Below are 22,820 nucleotides of genomic sequence, written 5' to 3' on the forward strand. Positions count from 1 at the left end.
CAGGTCTTTCTCTTATCTTCCTCCATGATCATTCATTAATTTCCATTGGTCTTGTTGCCATTAAGGCTAGCTGAGATGCCTCCCTGGGGCCTGAACTTTGGCACTCAAAGCCTCCTTTTCTCCCCAGGATCTTGTGGAAATGAGAAGTTAACTGCAGATTTTGCATCCTCAAGTTTGCAAGAGGAAAGGAAAAGCAAACTGAATTTCTGTCGGTACTGAATATAATTACAATTTAGCAAATAGAGGAGGAAAAAGTAGTAGTGGAAAGGAAGAATATCACAGTTACGCTTCAGACATTTCCTAACATACACATGCCCAAATTATTATGGTTATTACTTTTATTAGTTAGATTTGAGTTTTGCTGGTCACTTCAGAGATTCCTTTTGTGTTCTACCTTTATTGTGAAGATAACTATCAGAAAAGCTCCTCAAAAAATACATACATTTGGCTCACTGACCTAGTGAAAGGATGGTCACAACCACAATCAAGCAGACATCTGGGCAGGCAGGAGCTGCTGCCATTCAAAAAGTTCCTTTCTTCTCCTTGTGGAAAAAGCCAGTGTAGAAAGAGCACAGATAAACCACATCTACTCCTTTTCTCTCTCTCTCTCTCTCTCTCTCTCTCTCTTTTTTAAGCAATAAAACAAAGGAGAAGTCTGAAAGGAAGAGTTAAGGTTGGAACGGCAGCCCAACACACTGCAGATGTACAACAAAAGAGTTGGTTAATGTTAGACGAGGGAAAGGAAGAGATATTTATTCAACAGTCTCAGCACCTTTCTATCTCATCCATGCTTCTTCCTGTTTCACAGGGGAAGAACAARTATTTCCATCTTACAACAAAGTAACTGAAATGTGGAGGGACTACATAATGTGCACAAAGCTACACATAACCTGCTAGAAAAATAAGGAATCCATTACAATGAAAATAGAGAACATTCATTCTTCAAAAGACATAGTCAAACAYCACTTGAGAAGAACTCAGAATAACTTGACAAGTTACTACATTACAGCTTTTACTGGCCACCCTGTGGCTTAAACGCAGTAAATGAGGCTGAAAATGATTCAAGCCCCAGTTTGCCTTGGAAMAGGGTGTGGGAGCCCACATTGCTCACTACCATGTCTTAGCTGACTGAGGGAGAAATAACGGAAGGGCAATAAACTGTTGAACCATTCCAAGAGAAAACCAAGACCACRTCCATCTACGTCCATAGATCAGAAAACAACACAAAATAATCCTAACTTTTCATCTCCAAACCCTTACCACTTAGGCCAACTCCTGGGCTTTATTCCAGCACCGTATCCTCCATCTTACACCCAGCAGTATAAGGAAAAAACACACTGTGAYACATTTCCAGCAGGCTGCACAGTTTGTCATTCTAACTCTTATCTATTTGTTCGGACAGTTTCTATACAAGCTCTTAGTATTTGCACAAATTCACTTGTATAAATTTTAGCTAAGGCTGCTCCCAAATAAAGCTGTCTGCCTCAGAACAAGGGCAAGGAGTTATCCACCTATAGCTCAACCAGTGTGTACTCTGAAGCCTACGGACAATAATCTGGGAGCTTGCATTTCAGGAGTGCTCCAGGACCTACAATAGCAATCCTGCAGCTGCAGTCTGGACATGCACATAGATCAGTCCTGTTAGAAAGCAGTGAACAGCTGTCTGCAGCTTAGCTCCCTGACTTGCATATATAAAAGTGCTGGCACACCTCTGCAAAGATTATGTCCATGCCTTTGWAAATGGGGCTACAAACACTGTACCTATTTCACTCTGCGAAATGTTTCTTAAAAAATGTTTATTTCTGCTTTTGTTTTCATTGTATTTTTAGGGGGTGATATTTGGCAAATATAGGTGCAAAACAAATTGAGTGTCAGTTGCTCCCAGTCATTCTGATATCTGGAAGCTGGTAAACTAGGTAGATAAGGCTCTATTTCCTTTATTTCAACAAAAAAGGTTATCATTATCTTTTTATGTTTGTCCATGTTATACATTCCTTCCCCTGTTTACTCAACTTAATGAGCTCTCCCTGAACTTGTGAATTTACAATGAGAATGAAAAAGCTGTTCTCTAGACAAAGGTCACTGTTTATTTTTACCTTCTATTATTCCACCTTATTATTTTATTACTTTCTCAGCTTGGTAAAATTTCAAATCACACACAAGCTGAAAGTCACTTAAAACCCATTGGGAGAGTGTAGCCACATCTACTATGTAACTTAAAATACTTAAATGCAGCCTTGAGAAGCAGATTTCCTAAATGCTTGTTAAATTGTTTCATAATTCAAAGGTGACAATGCTTTAATTTCAGGGTAATGCTACAGCTTTATGACTTCACAGTTTTATTTAATGGCCCAATTTACCAGGGTATTATGCTGCCTGTATTTGGTCCTAGGAGATGTTTTTACAGCATGGGACTGCAACGCATTCAGCACATTTCAGACTTTCTCTTTAGCCTCACCCATAGTTCTAACATCTTGCTGGAAGCCTCCAAGTTGCTTTTGACGGCACACAAATTAAATTGTGGGAAATTAGAGCAGCTGGAAAACTGGCTTTCAATGAGTTCTATATTGTCTAATTCTCATTTTTATTCTTCAACTTGAAATATCTCTGTGGAGCACATTTCACCCATACAAACTGCATCACTCCTTTGTGATTTAGGAGGTTTGTCACAAAACAAGATTATTCAGACTGATTAAATTGCCAACCAGCCAAACATACGGTAAATGCTACATGAGAGAGAGAAAAATTGCTTCGAGAGCTCATATGATACATTTGTTTCATGGTGCTCTACACTGAATGCCAACTACAGTCCTGAAAGCTGTACCTGTAACTACAGGAGTAGTAAGCACCCAAAAGAGACTCTAGCCCCTTAATGCTGTATTGTTCTAAACTGCAGTGGCAGTTTAATCCAGCCACTGTTATACTCCTAAACTAGGATGAAAAGACAATTTCTTAGAAGTGAACAGCTCTAATTCACCAATTCCAAGGAGGTGTTTTCTGCATTYGGTATTTAACCTACTCATCTTCTTTACTACCTCCCGCTTTCTTTTTTGCTTGCTGACCCAGCGCTATGTGCTTTTRCAGCTTTCTTTGTGCTCATCAGCCTCCTCCTAGATTCTGATTCATCTGTTGATACTTCAAGCAGGCGTCTGAGAGCTGCAATGCATTTCCATGGAAACAATCCTACGTGGGCTCCCGTCCCCCACCAAGCCCTGCATGGAGCCACCTTCCYGACAGGCTCGTGCCTGCAGAGGTATGTTCCCCAGGGACATACAGACAGTACCAACCCCTCCTGGCATTGCCAGGAAGGCACCGGTCTTGCAAAGAGGCAGCCAACACTGCTGGATACCCAGGACGGAGGAAAGAGTTGTTCTTCCAGCTCCCACCGTGCTCTGGACWCGAAGTTTCCTCACCATCAGCCGCAGGTTCGAGATGTCCTCGTCAGCAGAATGGCCAGGATGGGCTGCTGGGTTGCTCTGCTCGCTCTGAGCAAGATCTCTCTTCTGTGATCACTTACACTCTCATCTTTGAATGCTGTGCTGAAGACCAGAGGTAGCAAACCATCATGCTGCCAGGCTCCTGCTTAGTATCATCCATTCTCACATTTTCTGTAATGTAGAATGTCTACTGGCAGGAAGAAATACTCCTCTCCAAAAACTGAAGAGGTCATCACTAAACTACTTCCTACCGCAAAACAGATATTTCTCCTTTGCAACCACACTCTCCATGCTGGTGACAACAGTTCAGTCCTCTTTCACGCACGCTTCCTTCTCTAAGGTGAGATGTGATAGCCTAAACGCCTGCATCTTCTGTCAGATGTCTGTTTTTGATGCCTTCCAATAGCTCAGACTCCTGTGCAAGCCTGGTAGAGAAAAAATGGAGCCCACAGGACCATGCATCCTCCTGGGGGGGTGGTAGGAGGCCCAGTAGGATGGCTGAAAGTTTCTGACATGGTGCCAGACACCCGCCTCTTAGGCAGCTGCATCCCACCCTGGTAACTGAGACAGCTGGAGTGATTTTAACAGAACCACACCTTACCACTCACTGCTGAGCACCATGAATGTGGGAGGAGAGCGACTACGTTGCAGTAACCCTTGATCAGAGGCAAAGGTTAGAGGAAAACATCTGTTACAGTTTCATATTCTGCAGCTTTGGTGGAGGCCTCTTGCATGTGTGACAGCAAAGGCAGCCTGCATGACTTCTCCTGTAACGCTCATCGGAAACAGCGATTTCACTGGGCAGAGCTTGCTGAAAGCTGCAACACAGCTCCCGACAGCTCAATGCCTTTGACATGATACAAACATTAAATGGTGCTTTTCATTTTATAAAGTTCTGGAATATTTAATGAAAATTCAAAACAGAAACATATAAATTGTCAGAACTGGAGCGTGCCAGGAGAGCCACAGTGTTTGAGAGGATAAATTGCAAATCTTTATGGCATGTCTTTAATCTAAGTAGTGCTAAATAATTACCAAAGGATTCCCATTCACTGTTTTTCCCCAGTGATAAAGTCAACCAAAATTACAGACAGTAAGCTGAAAAGTAAATTCATAAAAAAAATCAGGCACTCCAAAAACTTCCTGAAAAGTTCAAAGCCATGAAATCTAATCTGGCTTGCTCTGAGAACCCAAAGGAGTTTCACCACATAAGCTCTTGTCCTGCAGCGACRTAGTGTAGACACAGGTAATAAAATCAGAGTGCAGGACATCTCCTGCTCCTCCTTTCTGCTATTGCTTTAGCCTAACTGATGTCAGCAATCCTTTCCCTTTGAGTCTGACAAGTCCACAGGAAATGTAATGGGTTAAATTGCAAGGCGACTTTTTTGTTACTGTTACTGCCATAAAAGGTAAAAAGAGGTGATTATTTCTTATGGAAAAATAGATTAGTAAGTTATATAAACTGATGATCTGAGATTTATGAAAGAACAAGAAAAAGGCAGGGGGATGGATGGCAGGGAGAGTAACACCACGAGTTCGATGATTATGTTGCGAGCATCAGTGGGGAATCCTGCTGTGGATGGGGACTGAAGCCTGGTCAGCTCTGCTTTGCAGTAGACCATCTCTTACTATTCTCAATCAGTCAAACTGAGTTGCTACAATATTTRCCTTAAATAGCTGACCAAAAATCCTACTGCAAGTGGGGCTATTCAGTCATTTAATTATTTAAATATTTAAGCATACATGTAAAACTTGTATCCTCCTGAATTCAGCCCTGACTGTTAACATGCCATTGAATATGTACTCTATGCAGCAATAAAAGTCTTGAACTTTATTAGCTGACTGAAGAAAAAAGGCTAAAGGCAATTTGATAAAGAAATTGCGCATATCACTTTGGTTGGCAATCTCCTTCTGCTCTTGTTAGAATCCCCTATTATACTTGTGATTTAAACACAATTTTTATAYAGTATTCGGAGACAGAGAAAATAAAGCTTTACTTCTCCTGCATCAGAAAAATAAGGCAGTATTTGCATTTTGACAGACTGCAAAAACAGAGATGACCTGCAACAAGGAAAAATATGTTTCATTAATGAGGTTTTTCATTATGGCAGTTTCAAAAACAGACTAGACTAGTAGCAAGAACTAGGAAGTAAAAAAACACCTTTGGAGGAATGGATAAATACCAGGGCAAGACAAAATTAAGCATTAATCTTGTCATAGCAGCTTCTAAGCATTATTGATTTGATGGCCAAGGGTCTCCATACAGTAAAACTGCATCAGTAAAGATGCAGTTAGGCAGCAGAATGACTTAGTGTATTGTAAGAATACTTTTCAGATAGCAGGGTTAAAATTGATGCTGGGGAGGTGATGAGAGGTCATTAAACATTTTTCATTGTAGGGAAGCAAAGCAAGTGCATGGAGGTAGACTACATGTGTACAGACACTGTACTAGAGAATATCATTACTAGTRTCCATGTAGTGCTCAGGACAGATGAATAGACTTCTAAGCAAGAAGAGGGAAAAAAAATAAGCCTCACAAGAATATAAGGACTGGCAATGCAGAGTTTCAGATGGTCCATTAGCCATCTTCTGATATTGATTGTTATCAGCCACTTCAGTGGCAAGTGCAGATTAATTCAATTGGGCTAATTATCAAACAGGTAGCTCACAGAGAAAATTTCTTTTCAGTCCTGATTGTTTTTTATTGCTCTGAAGCATGACAGGATATATCCTCTATGTACCTCATGCAAGAAGATGTGGGTCAAGAGCCGCATGGATGATGGAAGAAGCCAGATAAGGCAAACAGAGATTGCTCCCATTTCAGGCTGCTTCCACGCAGCTGGCCCTAGAAACAGGTCAGATGTGTTTCCACAGCGCTGAACGTAACTATCTCAAATCAATAATCCCTTCAGGGACCTACGCAAATCCTCACGACAGCTCTCGTATAGTTTATTGTCCTTCTTAATCTACTCATGGATTGGGCACACATACTTGCTTCTCTGCCCTCCTTCCCATATTTATTGACTATTATTTATAACTGACGAATTTCTCTGTGAACATTACTTTGCTTTGTGTTTAATGGGTATGTGTAAGGTGATGAAAACCTCATGTTAATAAGGCACTGGGTTTTTTCCTACTAGTTTTGAGTCTGTCGTCATCATCGTCATTGAACTGTCTCCTTAGTTCTATTGTAACAAAACGTAAATGAGAATATCTGAACACGGCCACTGTCAGTGGGGCCCATCCTAATCTACATAGCCATGATTTGTTTATTTTTAGCTTCTATGTGCACAGRTATCTTTCTAATTAGGTACTTTACTGTTCCCTGCTACTTCCCTTTTCAAACCCTTATTACAGGATTACTAGAAATAATCACCTTTGAGGCAAGGCCTCCTCTAGTACCTCACATACGCCTCTCTACTCTTGATCAACTTCAGTAATAGTATGCCATCCACAGGTTTTGTCACCTTGCCTTTTCAGTCACTTCTTCAGTTAATGAATAAATGTATTTATCCACTCTAGTTCCAGCAAATATCCTGTGAAATACTACTGTTAAATGTCTTGCCATACTGAAAACTGACTTCATATTTCTCTCATTTTTGGTCTCTTTCCCTTTCAAAATTCCCTTTCCCTTATTCCTCTCTCCCTCTCACACACCCGCAGTTCTGTGCTTTCTTCATAATTTCAGTTCAGCACTGGGCCATTAAAGTTGACAGACTGCAAAGAAATCACGGGGATTATAGAGAAAATAAATTATCTTGCAATRCTGACACTTCTCCATATCCATCTCACATATGGGATGCCTATTACCAGACACTAACGTTTGGGAAAGCAGTTGTTAATCTGCCCTGGTTAATAACTGACTATAGACAAGAGCCCTATCKGTTCAATTAAACAGATAAAAATTATAAACAGCTTTAAATACAAGTGAACATTAAGGAATAACACTGTTCTCTAAATGCAATGATGCTGCTTACTGCTGATGATGATTTCTTCTTTGAATTCATCTTTCATAGATGCAAGGTACTGCGATTCCCAGAAGTCATGAGCTCATTGCACCTCTACTTTTAAAGCACTAAATGAGTCATTTCCAAATTTTCTATTCCACATCTAAATTCTTCAGTCTCTACGTGTTTAGGGCATAAAGAGGTTACCTCTTCTTGAACTCTATAAAAAGATAAGAACTGCCAGCCTGAGTACAACCAAAGCTTCATTTAGCTTAGGAGCCAATCTCTATCTTAGAGAAAGAACAGGTAGTTGGGGAAGCGAGGGATGGCAAAATGTTGCCTTGGAGCTTGCTCCTATTTYACAGCTCACAGCTACAGAGCTGGGTGCTGCATTCAAGCCTCTGCACTTAGAAGTGCCTTCTGAGCCTATCAAACAAGGTTTTATTTTATTTATTTTTTTTCCTAGTCCGTTTTTCACTCTGTTGATACATTGGCCTCCACGATGTCCTGAGCCAATAAGTTTGAATTATGCACTACATCAAGAGGACAAAAAACAAACAACAAAATTCTGTTCAGTAATTCAATTGTCCCTTACCTCCTATACTRTGAACAAGAATCAATCTCTATTTGTTTTCTCTGTGCCACTTAAGATTTCCATGCGTTCCCACGACAGTTCCCCTTAGCCACCTCTTTAATCTGTTTACTCTGTCCATGAACGGAAGCTATCTGCACTCCCAATCAGCAATGCTGCCTTCCTACAGACTTATTCTAGTTTTACCTCTTCCTTCCTCAGSAGACAAGGACAGGATGTGACATTTACAGTAGGTATGCTATGGATTTATGCCATTGCACAATAAGGTTGTCTGTTTTTTTCTCTGTTCCTTCCATAACATAACATCATATACTTTTTTGACTTCTCTTAAGATATTTTCAGAAAACTATGCAGAATTCTCATCTGAAAAGAACAAATTCAAAATCCATCTTCATGAATGTAAAGAACTATTTTTCCCAATACTTTGCAATTAATTTACTACTGTAATTATTCAATTATTACAAGTATAATGAGAAGATATATTCACAGAGAGAAAAGAAGCTCTTGTGATTACAGTCCCCAAACCAAATTCAGATGATACACAAGTATTAACCAACTGTACCTCAAATTCCCTGAATAACTATAAAATAGTAATTTCTTTCTATATCTCAGTCATCCTTATACAACGGGAATAGTAGAGATGYCTATAACAAATAATCTCCTCCACCCTAAATGAGATATCCAAAACCAGAAAGCTTTTCAAGGCTAGGAGGTCCTGTCAATTTTTCCCATCCTCACTTTTCTAGTAACCAAAATAAAATAAGAATCTCAACAACAAACACATTACAGATAAAGTGAAGATCAGGTATATGCCTTTTGGATTTCTGCCAAATAAAACTTATATGAGGAAAGGCGATGCTTTCTGCATCTTGTCAAAAATCCCACTTCTTCAGCAGAGATAAAAAGCACTGACAATGTTTTGATCACACATATTTATACGATAAATAATAAAAATGAGCACATTTCCCATACTGGAGATCAAGGAAGGATATTCATACAGAAAGGTAAAACTCTATTTCAATTCTTACGAGATTCAACAACAGTAAAGGACATACATCTTATTAAATATTTGTTATACTTGAATAAAAAAACATACTTAATAATTAACTGCTGTGCATTTAATTAACATAATGATTGCCTAATTAAGTCAAAATGAAAATTTAATTTGAATCACTTTAAGTACAAGGAGATTAAGGAAAAAATATAAATATCTTGYGTCCTTTGTTTTCAGGATTGAGTACGGAGGGAATATGTGGCAAATAAATTCAACCAAAATTAGCAATTCAGAAGAGGTAACAAYATACTCTTTCATCAGTACCTGGCCAGAGGAAGCAAAAGATGTCAAAGAGGAGACAGTCTAGCAAACTTCCTTTCCACTTCCAAATTAAAAAGCCAAAAACAGGCTTTCCCATCTTTCACAACCCACAATACAAGTTAGCTCATAATCTTTTCTTACACCTTTGCATGACAGCTCTTCATATGAATTAGACCCATGTATCAGAAGGGAGAATTTGTCAGACAGGGATTTTTCACTCGAAACACTTCTTATTTTGAAGCTACAGAACTGTAAGTTTGAAGAGTCTAAGCCAAGAGGTCATCTCTCCAAGCTTTCACTCTGATACTCTTCTCTTTAATGTCYCTCCTCCTCCATGCTGGTACCCTGGAAGATGGAAGGTGTCTGTTCTCCAGGACATCAAAGGCAGTACACTCGTATGAGTGAACGTGCTCTGGCTTAGTCAGACAGGAAGAGCTGCTTACAGCTAGCTCAGGGCAGGGAGCTCAGTAACCATTCCCACTTTATTAGGCAGTGATTTTCTTGACCTAATTATGGACAAGGCTCCTGCAGTCATGAACCTCCCTGTTTCAAGGCGTGTAGCTCCAGCTAAGCRTCAAGGGAGGTTACAAGGACAGCTCTTCCCTACAGTGTCCTGACAATTACCTCAAATTAAGAGGAAAAAATCCAGTTTTCTTTAGTGTAAAGACAACCTTCTTATTTTAATACTGGTTAAGGGCTTATATTTATCAACTCTTCCCAGTGCACACCTTTGTCTCAAAAGATCAAGCACAAATAGGCYTTCTGCTTTCAGCTGAAGTTGTACACTAGTCTGGAAAGTGCACAGTCCAGGTCCAGTATAATATATCTATTTCTCTAGCATTTCAGCTGAATGCCACATCCAGAGTTATAATATGACAGAAATGATTCAGTTTGGAGAGAAGATTTGAATTCTGAGTTTCTAAATCTTTAGAAAAAAATACACCTCACAGAAGTCAGAATACTGTGAAAAACACATTAGCAGCGCCCTTCACATGATAACATTACTCTTTTAGCAGCAAGACAAGGTGAATCTCTTTGACACGGATCCTACAGAAGGTACTGTCTCAGATCTGAACGCTCACTTCAGTWACTACCAGTGTTCTGCCTTTTCCCACTACCAAAAGATCCACAATTCTGAGGTTCTCTTAGTAGTATAACAATAAGACACATTAATGACATTAGAGCCAACATAAAGCAATACAGACAGTGTTAGAWCATTACCTGTTATATTGCAAAAAACATGGAGTGGTCCAAGCGGTCCACTTCCATCTGAATCAATGTAGAAGAAACCTGATGTCTTCCCTTGGTGTCGATAAGCTTCACATGACTGTTCGTAGATAGCTTAAGAAGAGAGAGAAAGACATTGCTTTCACATATGGAGAGGGAGTAGGCAGACACATTGTATACAAAAGAACATTTGCTTTTTTCACTATTGTAGCATAGGCTTTTGGTTTACTGCTGATTACCATGTAAAATAGCTTACTACAGTTAGCCCTAAGTACGTGCTCAAGATTAGGCATATGTTTAACTACTTTCTTGAATTTAACTATCTGCTGGCTTTACAGATATGGGTATTAGCCTTATTTTGGATTAAAATATGTAAAGAATGAGGTAAATGGATATGAAGTTTCAAGTATGCCACCATCCAATTACAGGCAGGCACCATATATGCATATAAGCAATTAAATTTCAAAGATATGTACATACCTACACACATGTATGCCTAATTTACTACCTGCACATATGCTTAAGTCTTGCCTACACAGAAGACACATTTTTGTCAGTTCTCCCCTTCCCTGAAGGATAGCGTTGAACAAGCAGTTGTAAACCCTTATCACTGTCTTTTACCCAAAAGAAAATGAGCCATTGCCATCTAGCAAAAAAGCTCAAGCTCAGATGCGGTCTCAGTGACACATTTACACTTTAGTCCTATTTTATACACCCAACTCTTCCTCTCCACTTATCAACATTCTTGTATGGAAGGATAATGCTTATGAAAATTCAAGAGGTTAATAAAACAAACACAGAATGCTACCAAGSGCAAGCAGAGAAAAAACTCCACAGGTCAACACCTTTTCTTTTTTTTCCCTGTTTTGAGTCATGTTGCTAGGTGAGATACTGTAACTCTGACTTCACACAGCGCAAAGAGAAAAAACCCTCCAGAGCAACAGTTGTGTGGTAACAGAACATGGATCTTGAACAAATAGTGATCTTAAATCCCATTGTAGAAAGATTGATTTTTTTCCATCTTAACAGTTACCTAATTATACTGATGAGTTTAGTATCCATAACAGMTTGTTTATTATTGTTCATCTAATAAAAATCACAGACAGACTCTAGCAGATAGATTAAGACTTCTTTTTTTTTCCCCTTATGAGACAGAGTTATTTGGAAGACACAGCTGCAAAGTTCTTAGTACCTTTCATCTGGAAAGATCTCAAGGTGATTTGCAGACTAAGTATAGGGAGAGCATCTCCTCACAGGAAACGCTCAGCCTCTCCTGCACGCTCTATGCAGCACGAGCTCTGCACCAGCAGGAATGGCACCTCCTTCCTGCTCCTGTGAGTGCTCGCTCTCCTCCTTTGCCCTTGTTTCCTAAAGCTCAAGCTGCCAGACTGAAGTAGCCTTGTTTGACTGCTATTCTGAAGAAGGTGATGAGAYGGATCTTCGATGAAATCACTCAGTTTGGATGAAATCTGGAAGTGGCTTCACTTCTGCCAAGAGAATAGAATCACAGTTCTGGGGGCTCTGATCCTAAAGTGGCCATGAAATAGGAGTCCTGCCAAAACCATCACTTACACCGCTTGCTGAAGTATGCTTTTCCCTTGTACATTCCTTATATGACTGGAGATCTGTTGCAGAYAGAGCATTTCTAAGTGCTAAATATGCCCAGCATTACACTTACCAGAGTTAAGAAGCTGCTTAAYGGTCGTCGTCAGCACCTGGTCAGATAGTGTTTTATCTAGAATCCACCCTCTAATAAACAAAATTAAGAGCTCCTCTTCCTGACACTCATTAGCCTGGCATAAAATGAGCTGTAGAGTCTAGATCATCTGTGAATTCCCTCTCTGACAGCTAGCCAAGTGTACAAACTAAATACAAATACAACAAAATCCCCAAACCAGAAYCTGTTCTTCCAATATTCATGATTCAAGGGGCTACAGGGAGTGCCTAAGCCACTGAAGTGCTGACAAAAGCAATGGGGATATGGAGGGTCAGAAGAGAGACAGTAACAAGCAATTAAGCAAGCAATCAAGGATCAATTCACAAAGTTCTCAAACTGCAGTTCACTTAGTAAATTTGCTGCCATCAGCACTACAAGACCCTTTATCATGTCTCATTAGGGACCATGCCAATTGCCTTCCCTGAATTTGTTGCTGAGTACTTTTGCAGACAAAAAGTAGTGCAAGGGACAAACATAAAACTAATGTTGTATCAGTGGACTGGGACATCCAGAAACTCATTCTTCATCACATTTTCTTTTTCTTCTTAAGTTTTTTTGCTCCTTTTTGACTGTCACTTTGGCTGAAGCCCAGATATTCTTTCTTTAAATTAATAAGGAAAGATGTGAAGATTCAGTCATTAATAACACGGGCGGTTGCAAACAGAGACATTCTGTTCATCCTTAGATGGCCCCTTTGTCACTGCATCTTTGGAAAAAATAAGCTCTCTAGGGCTAGAATTCAGCCAGAGGTGCTCAACTCATATAAATCTGAAAAGCTGCACAAGTTCCAGTGAAACTACAGTTATATCTGCAAGAAGAAGATCCATCCTGATGTGTTTTCCTTTTGGTCATATGAGAATTACAGCAGTAAATATGAGGCAGTAACAGAAGAAGTGGAAAAAGGCTATAAACCTCAAACTCTAGTACATAAAACATATTCTAACTATCAGGACTTCGAGAAAAGCCATTTTGGTGGGCAGTTTACTTTGTAACTGCACAGTGAAAGTCTCATAAGCCCATACCTTAAGCATTTGATACTGAACACTTCTTGACTGGATGGGCAACAGCTCCCTTTTTTTTTCCCTGTACAAAATGTATTTTTTTATTTTTATTTTTAGGCACTGGCAGACCCCTTCACAGACATTTCAGGTACACCATCCCCTCTAAGGTCTGCCCAACTTTTTTGCAGGCTGAGTTTATTGCTTGTTTCAGGCTAAAATTATCCAATTCTATTTCCTGAACAAAAGCTCTGTTACTCCAATTACAACAACTTGAAGTTGCCTTTATGGTTGAATGAAAAATAAAATCTCTTTGTAGTCATTCTCTCCTTTATACAATCATAAATATCATACAAAAGCAAAAACCAGACAAACAGCTGTGACTGGTAAGACCCCAGAGCCTTAACTTTGAAAACTGTATTCAAAATTATGTGCTATTTTGTGCCAAGCTTCTCCAATGGAGATGGAGATGCAATCACTTGGGGAACAGTAGGAAATCACTATTGTAGTTGTCATCAAAGAGTCACCAATCATTTATGCCTGCAATAGGCCCTCACTTTCCAAAAGCAAGCAACAATTTTAATTATGGAACTGTTGGCAAATGCTGACATTTTACTGTTAAACAATGTTTGCAGTAATTATACCTTTTTAATGAAGAGGGAGAGCTATTCATCTGAGTTTCTTCAGAGTAGAACTTGTCAATAATTTTCCAGTATTATTTCTAAATTTAAAAAACGGTGATTTTATAGTACCTCTTTTATGAAGCACTTTAATAGCATTTAAACTTTCACTGCCTCAAGTTTGTTTTCAAATTTTAAAATATTCACCAAAATGAGATCAAAACTTCCTGAAACAATGTCCTTCATAGACTCATTGAAAGCTTGTTTTCTCATTAAAATGTTTAATCTAGCACTTTTTCAAAACAGAAGCTTTCAAAAGTTGTCATTTGTTTCGAAGAAGCAAAGAGACTCTTCTTATTCTACCCCTCCCACATTTTTGGGGGCCACTTTTAACTCATATCAGCCACCGAATACAAAATTGTCACTTTGCAATGACATTTGCTTCACTTGGCCACAACCACTGAAAATCACTGTGACATTTTGGTTCACTCCTGATTTTTTTTTTTGGGGGGGGGGGGGGGGCTGACTTGTTTGTCTTTCCCTCTTTTCTTTCTCTCTTTGGCTTGTGAAACATGGGGAGAACAAGCTGGACGCTCCAGTCTGAGGAACGGCACTTGTCAATTAAGGCACGCACACAGGGCTGGAAGCGGCACAGAGCTGCAGAGCAACCACTCGAAGCCCTGCTGGGAGCCCCTTGCACCCAGCCTTGGGGTCCTCGTGGAAGGGCAGCTTCCAGCCCCGCCGTGTTTCCTTTTGCAAACGACCTGTTCTACTGCAGCAGCAGCACTGCTGCGCCGGCGGTCTGCAGGCAGAAGGTGTTCGCTTCAAGCCCTCCCGTTACACGAACGCTCAGTCGGAAGAGGTGTCAGCAGCATGCCCAAACTCCTGCTGTCCCCCCACAAGCGTGGCTTGGAGCTCACCATCAGGTGTGGATGGTAAACGCACTAAGGTAACTGCAGCATATGGCAGCAACCGAAGCACGAAAGAAGTTGCGGGAGCAGAATTTGGCCAATGGGCTCTTGCATCAGCAAGATAGTGGTGACTATTCCAGGAAAACAAAAAACAACAACAACAAAAAAGGAACAGCTTGACTCACAGGTCCCAGTAAGAGAAACTGGATATCAAAAGTATCTATTTTACTTAATCATAGAAGGATTGGATGTATTTTATTGCTTTTTTTTTGCTGAATCACTTATAAACAATAACATCGGACACCATACTGACATTTTTGCAGCTAAAATAAGACAGTGCTCTTTCAGAAAATTTTTAAAGGCTACTGCTGCATTTCATGAAGATATTTAAAGCTCTCCCAGACTCCAGCTACTTAAACCGATGCAGCCTGAGAGCCCCGTTCTTCAGTTCAAGAGCTGTTCGTTTCCCTCAGAGCTGTGTGTGCTCTTGCCTATCCGCTGGGATGAGCCAGGCTGATGGCACTCAGACATGCACAATACTGACAGAGGTCAAAATGATCTGTTTCTTGATCCCTTCTAATCCTCTGTGAAATACACATACCCACATTTCTCCTTCAAGTATCTTTCTGTCTTATGCATCTCCAGTTAAACTGGCTTTAGATCAACAACTCAATATTCCACACAAGCATTCATTTTGAACTCTGTCCTATTCACTGAACAAAATGGTCATCTTTTCCTTTAGTTCTCTCCTCTCATCTTTCCAAGTACTTAAAAAAAAAAAAAAGGGTTTGTCAAACTTTTCTCAGCATTTACAAAATAAACATTTTTCCCCCAGTCAGACCAACTCTAAATGATCTCTTACCTCTCCAGGGAAGATATAAAGATTTGTAAGCCAGTCATCAAAGCTGTGGTTCTGATTCTGAACTCAAACATTTGTATCCCATATTTTCAACTTCAAGTCCACACACAAATCTTTCCTACTTATGAGGACAAAAGCACACCAGCAAAAGTGATACGCTTTGATTAATCAAGGTCCAAGCCACACAGTTATGATTTAGACTTCAGTGACAGAAAGGCATTAAGAGATTTTAATATCATTATAATAACCTACTTTGACCTTTGAAATGAGCTACGTAATTTCATTTTCTAATTCTTGCGTCAAGCCCTTATTGCTGGTTCAGGCAGCGCATCCACAGTAGGCTTTCTGCACCCCTAGCAATCAAATCTGACGGGGCTGCAGGTTCCTCTTTAGTTTGGCTCTGCAATTGAAACTTCAGCCTTGATTCAACAAGCTGTGAGAGCCCAACTGCTTTTAAATATGAGCAATTCTATCTCTGTTCAGCCAAACTATGAAGTATCTGGAACCTGTTAGCCCAACTGTTTTCAACTACAGTCTAAAAGCTAGATGATCAAGCACATGATTGAGCACGTACATACAGGTTTGAGGGACAAGGTCAAAGCTCCATTATTTCCAATAGAATATCTTTTTATTCAGCTTTTCTAACTACCTGTTACTATACTAATATTCCAATCTTACTTCTGCTGTACCCAGTTCATCTGCAGTTTCCACGATACCCTTCAATAAACACACGCTTACTGTTTTATCGTTGAGCTCCCTGGCAGTGAGGTCTTAAGTACTAAAAACAACTTAGGCGAGCTGAACAGCTTTGTCCCCTCTCCCTCCACACTCCTAATTTATAAAAACACTCTCTCATACCACTAAAATTTTATTTTCCACCTCTGATTCTATTTTGGCTAAAAAGTCTGTTTCTTGATCAAAGACTTTAATTTCCACAAACAATACCACGGCATCAACAGATTTAAAGCCTCCTTTCTTTGTGCAAATTTGTCATTCACCTGTTAAAACTCTTTTGCTACCTGTATTTAAGGTAGTGCTAGGTGTTGGACTTGCTGCAAAGGTTACAGTGATGCCCAGACTTCAGTTTTACTGGGAGAAACAGCAAGGTAGACTGATCTCTCCTCCACGCAGCAGTATGTAACTGATACAGACAACCAAAAGGAAGATGAATTCCGAATCACAAGCAATTTGTTTAATATTTATCAGAGGAGTGTCCGTGTCAAATATTATGGACACCAACATGATCTTCTTCCAAAAATTAAATAATAAAAAGCAAATCTTAAAATTGYCAATATTTATTTCCTAATTACTTTGGAAACTGATCACAAACATTTCATTACAAATGCTCAGATATGGTGATTCAGAATTTGAGCTGCACGAGTTATAATTATCAAAATGAATCCTGCAGTATTATTGCTATCTTGATTGGATTCTCATAATATGACAAAAAGTAGCTATAATTTTCAATTACTCTGAGGGAGATAACGTTTTATGGTAATATAACAGATATAATACATTAGAGAGGCCTAAAGAACTGTAATTCTTTATTTCATTGAGATGCACAGACAGGTAAAACGTATCGCATAGATGCACATTGCTTTCACACACATCTAACGGTGGCACGCTCATGAAAAATCGTAAGCAAAATACATCCTGCCAGATCYCCTTCCGGATTCACCAGATTGCTTACTAGCATCTTAGATGCAAAGAGTAATAAGAATCCTTAGAACAATAATATTTATTAGCATATTCTAAGATGAAAATCTGATTTAGAGCAGAAAGGCCAATCCTGTTTCTGAATCTGCAGCCATGTYCAGACTGACCTCGGGCGAGTAGAGCTGCGTAAGTGCTAAACCCGTCACGGACTGAATTAAGCACTCCCACCGAAGCGCTCAGCGCTCCTGGGAGGCACATCGGAGCCGGCTATTTCACCCTCTGCTTGCTTACCTTCGGCCAGACAGGTTTGCTCTTACAGGCTCGGCGTAATGAGCRGTGAGTCACGTACCCTTCTAAATAACAAATAAAACAATATGCAAGGGGAGGTTTCTGCTCGCCTCTCGCTTCAGCAGCGGAGGGAACAGTAGAGGCAACGAACCCTGGGAACGACTGTCAGTCTCACCCTTACAATGCAAWTGTCTCGTTAAATGTCAGAAAGCGAAAACTCTCAAAAACTGGATTTTGACATCTCTGCTGTTGACAGACTAATGCAGTCTCTGCWGTGATGCGCCTGGATGACAGATGGCTTATTTTCCCTTTTTAAAATATGTATTTACTCATCCGATAAAGAATGTGTTATTTCCACAGATAGCTTTAAAATGACTTTTACCACAATGTCATAGAAGTGRCTGTTCCGCAGGGATCCTTCTATTACACGTGGGGATTACACAATTTCCTACAATTCAGACCAAGCCTCCCCCGGCCCCTGGGACAAAAGGTCACGTCAGCCCGGGCTCTGCTGTCGATTCCCCGTGGAGTTTGAAGACGGCCGTGTCAGTCACTCGGCCACAGTGGTCTTGGGTGACACGCAAGTCTTGCTGCTGCGAGACAGCGGTCAGAGAGACCTGAACTGCTAAAAGCAAGGCTGAAGGGAAAGGGGACATCAGAGAACTGGTATCGAGTCAGCGTCCTGCATATTCTGGTCTGCAGTGATGTCCCAAAGAGGAATATCTTCTGCATTACTTACAAAAGACAGGCAAATATAAGACTTTCTTAAAAAAAAAAAAAAAAATAAGATGAACAATTTATGGATATAAAAACTGAAGGGAAAGTATTAATATGATAGTAACTTAATACAAAACAAATGATGAAAATTTATATGCCAAAAGCATGTTGCGAATAAAAATATGCAGGAACAACAAGTAYAGCACTGAAGGCTTGATATGAATAATAAACACATGCATTACTTAGTTAAAGAATTCAAAATTGTAAACATAACACGGAAAATTCTGTTCTAAGAACCTCTGACAGGAATACTGGCTGTTTGGGTCATGCAAATTACATGACCAGATTCACTCTTGGATAACTTGCAGATTTAAACTCTTCGAACCTCACGAGCCCAGTCATTAAATTGTTGACACATCACCCTGTCTTGGAACACAGAAGAATTACCAAATTCATGGCTGTCTTTTTTAGATGCAACTCCAGTACAACTAAAGATCTAGATTAAGCTATATTAAGCTTTTCGGATCAAAAATGATGCATGCAGTAAGCATATTAATATTAAAAATATATTTTCAAAGCCTGAMGTTATGTTAAGTTTATGTCAATGACTATATGACATTTCCATTACTGTATGGATGTTTCCTCTAACAATTACCTAGGCTAATAAGACACATGCCTGTATGTTCAAGATTGTTCACATACCAAAGCTAATATGCAACATTAAATTACATTCTGTTAATTATYACCTCACAAAGCTTTGGGACATACTGACATCCCTCAAACACGAAAAATGAAACCATTTCTTTTTATACTCCTCATCATTTTTTACATCAATGTTCAGTGCTCTTCAGAATAAAAAAATATATCCAAGATTAAAGGCCATCTGAAAACTGTCACATATAAAAATAATATAAATACAGAAGGGAGGTTTTCTAAGGGTGTAACATAACTCACAGAAAGAGGAGATCACTAGCAGTTACCTTGCAATAAATGTGTAACAGTCTGTATTTCACAGCCATTTTACACCAATCTATTGCTTTCACCATCAGATGATAATTACGAGGAGGATTAATAGCATGAGATAGACGTATGTAAGTTTTAAACTCAGAACTCTCAAAAATATTTTGTTACCTACAATTCTTACATATATATATATATACATACATATATAAATACACTTACAATCCTTCTCTAGTTCCACTTGTCTATTACATGTGTAAGTTGAGAGAGTCTTCCTTAATAGACAACAGAAGGAAACGAGCACATTTCAGAGATGTTTCATCAATTTACCAYGGACACCATATCTTATGCATTCTGAAAACAGCTCGCTCACTCTGCTAAATATATATTATGTATAGAAAAGAAACCACTATCTTAGATTAGATGTCAGAATATCAGATAGCAAAAAAYAGATGAACTGAATCCAGTCTAGGCCTTTTTCCTAAGCTGTTTACCAGCATTAGTGCTTCTGTCTAGAAGAGAAAAACAGAAGGCAGAAATATAGTATTGTCTACTTTCCTATGGTTCACACAAGGATTACATAAAGGATCCTCTCCCACTTCTGACAGCCTATTCCAAACACCAGTGGACCAGCCTGTAGGTTGCCCATTGCACAGTAGAAATTGGGAGGTAACGATCTAAAAGGCTTCAGCTGAGCTAATCTCCTAACAGCCAGAAGAAGCCATGTGAATGTAAGCTATCTGAAGCACACTTAAAGAAACCAAAAAGCAACACCATGCATTTTACAGGCTTGAAATAAGAGYGTATGTTCAAAGCACTGTCTTCGCTCCAGATCAGCTCAGGTAACAGTAAGTAAATAGTAGTGTCAAGGGACGGAATCCATAGCATTTCAGGAGAGGATACAGATCACACACCTTCCTATATACCTGYAAATTGGGTGCTATTCTCAACTGAGGCTGAGAAACTCAAGAAAGAAAAATTCTTGGGAATTTTGTAACATAAGTCACCGATGATGGCCTCAATGTCATATAGGGTTGTTTCACGACTCCTAGTCTCCCCAGACTGAGGAGAGTGAACAGGGACCCGAGGCCAGTCAGCACGAGTTCCACAATGCCCACTGAGCTGCACAGCCACCTGCGCACACGGCAGCAAGGCATCGGCACTTCTGCTGGAATTTCACAGCTACGGATAGTACAGAAATGAAAACAGAATTGCTAATCAATGCTGTGACTAGATGACAAGGAGATGTATATTGCMCTGGAAGTTGCCACAATAGGAACTAAGTTCAAATTCATTTTCCCCATTGGGGGTGGGGGGAGGGGGCTTGGAAGGCAGTGGTAATATTCCATGTGCAGCAGCTTGTGAAGGAGGATTAGTAGGCACTAAACAGAGAAATGGACCTGCGCATCAGGCAACAAGCTGTGCAAGAAAGAAACAACCAGTTTAGAAAACATTCAGTCTCTTCCTGTATGTTACTGAAATCCAGAAAACACCAGAGACTTTTAGCACTGTTATCTTTGTATTTACAGCTAAGTTCAGAGAAAAAGAAGAGAACAGAAGCAGGACAAAATGAGACTTTGGAGTGAAACATGTCTGCCACAGAACAATTATTCAGTGGAACATGATCCTTTCACCATCATTTCAGTGGTGAATCCTCATTTTGGATCAGGCTGATTGCCATGCCTTCTGTGATGGCTTAATTGGCACAGTGATCTTCAGGGAACAGCTAAAACCTTTGGTCATGATAAAGAACCTAGAAACGTCTGTCAGGCCAGTCAACAACCATGGTATATTAGTTCCTCTTGCAGCTGCAGTCTCTGCTATTAGACTGAAATGTTGACTATGGGACAACGGGTGTAGTTGGCACATCTGAATTCGGTATGCAGAATCTATGAGAGCAAGTGTGAAGATGGGAGAGTAAAAACAAAGCCATGGTGAGAAGGAAGGATGGGAATGGGTGGGAGAGTTTATTGTGTTCTTTGTGTTCTTTTTTTTTTTATTTTTCCTTTGAAGGAGGTTTCAGAAGCGTAAGTAATTTTGAGTAGGCAGTAGGATGTATGTGTTTTGCAGAAAAGCAACTGTCTCTGGGAAGATTATGTTGGGGCCACGTCTAGATCCAAATGTTTTTTTATATGTATCTTGAGCTATGTGCTTTTCTCTTCATCCACTCAAGTCTTGAGTATCAGCTATTCCCATCTTCAGTCATGACAGCCACAACCTTGTCCCACTTATAACAATCTGATGCGCTTGTGCAAAATTTGTCCGAGTTGTCTCTTCTATCAACTTACTGTTCTGTCCTGCCACTGTCTACTCATCCTGTGTTACGCTAAATGCAAACTATTTATCTCTGCTTTTCATAGCATATTTCCATTCTGTCTAGCTGTCATAACTCRCGCATTTGACCTGTCAGAAATGTCWAACTCCGCTGGCCATAGGCTTATGTTTTTCAAACACGCACATTATTGCTTTCTCCCATGTCATTCCTTCATGCCTGCAAGCATTCAATATCTTTCTCTTTCTAATCTCTACCTTATGACTTTTTGCCTACAAGGAAGCCTAGCAATAATTACATACCTGGAAGACTGAAACCACTGCGTATGAGGCTGATCAAGACTTTCTTACTGCTTTCTGGTGCTCCATCATCTGCATAAGTTTATCTGTTCCCTTCCCTCAAACTTAACCGTAAACTCTTTGGAATATAGATAGTCCATATTATTACCTGTTCCTCACAGTGTGAACCAGCGTGGTCCATGAATGCTTGAAGAAACTAATAAGATTGCTTCTGTACCCCCAAAGTGCATTATTCACACATGACAGATGATGACAGTAAGTTAGAAGCAATTTACCTCAGTTCTTAGAACAGTAAAATCTCCCAGTCTGAGCTGATAAAACATTAAAACCAATTAGTTCTGGTTTGTAGATACATGTGATACAGCTCCTCCTGAAAACATGGCAAAGAACGGGCCTTTTTTACATTGTTCAACCAGTACTGTGCCCATCCATTAAAAGCATCCCCACAAAAAAGGTAAAATAAATAAATTAATAAATTAAAAAACACTGATGCAGCTTAGAAGGAAAAGAAACACAAACAACAATGAAACTATTCACACTATGTTTGGCTGTGAGCAGATTGCCAGCTAGAGCTTTCCACTGCTGCTGCACAGATGTGGGGCTTTGGGGTGCAAAGGGCAGTTTAATAAAAAGAAATGGYCCCTCTACAGTGGTAATAGTTCAATTTCAGGCTTGTCAGCCTCTGTGTTATCKTAAAAATCAAAACCCGTTGAGAGAATGTTTCAAATCTTAAGAAATTAGATTTTACTTTGATAGAGCTGCACTGAATAACATGATTGGAGGAGCTGCCTGTTTATTGAGGGTATTTTGGACTTACACCATAATCAAATCTGAGGTTTTCACTCACCTGCTACAAGGTACTCCTGCACGTCAACTACTATCAGCTGAAAGCGATAACGTCTCTTGTTCTGTAGGTTTCTTATCAATAGCTTGCATTTGCCCACCGGCTTTGAAATAGTTTCATTGTAAATCTCAAGCACATTAAAAGCATTTCACCAGGCTAAT

General features: G+C 39.7%; 1 protein-coding gene across 1 annotated transcript in view; it reads right to left on the minus strand.

The window, feature by feature from the left end:
* Positions 1–22,820, minus strand: part of CNTNAP5 (contactin associated protein family member 5) — a 287,365-nt gene that overhangs the window by 85,598 nt on the left and 178,947 nt on the right. Inside the window, exon 12 of the mRNA XM_085310986.1 lies at positions 10,513–10,632. Coding sequence (XP_085167112.1) covers positions 10,513–10,632 — 120 coding nt within the window. The remainder of the gene's footprint in view (positions 1–10,512; positions 10,633–22,820) is intronic.

This window comes from Rhea americana, unplaced genomic scaffold (assembly GCF_003343005.1).
Source record: "Rhea americana isolate MKP2758 unplaced genomic scaffold, rheAme1 scaffold_33, whole genome shotgun sequence".
Lineage (NCBI taxonomy): Eukaryota > Metazoa > Chordata > Aves > Rheiformes > Rheidae > Rhea > Rhea americana.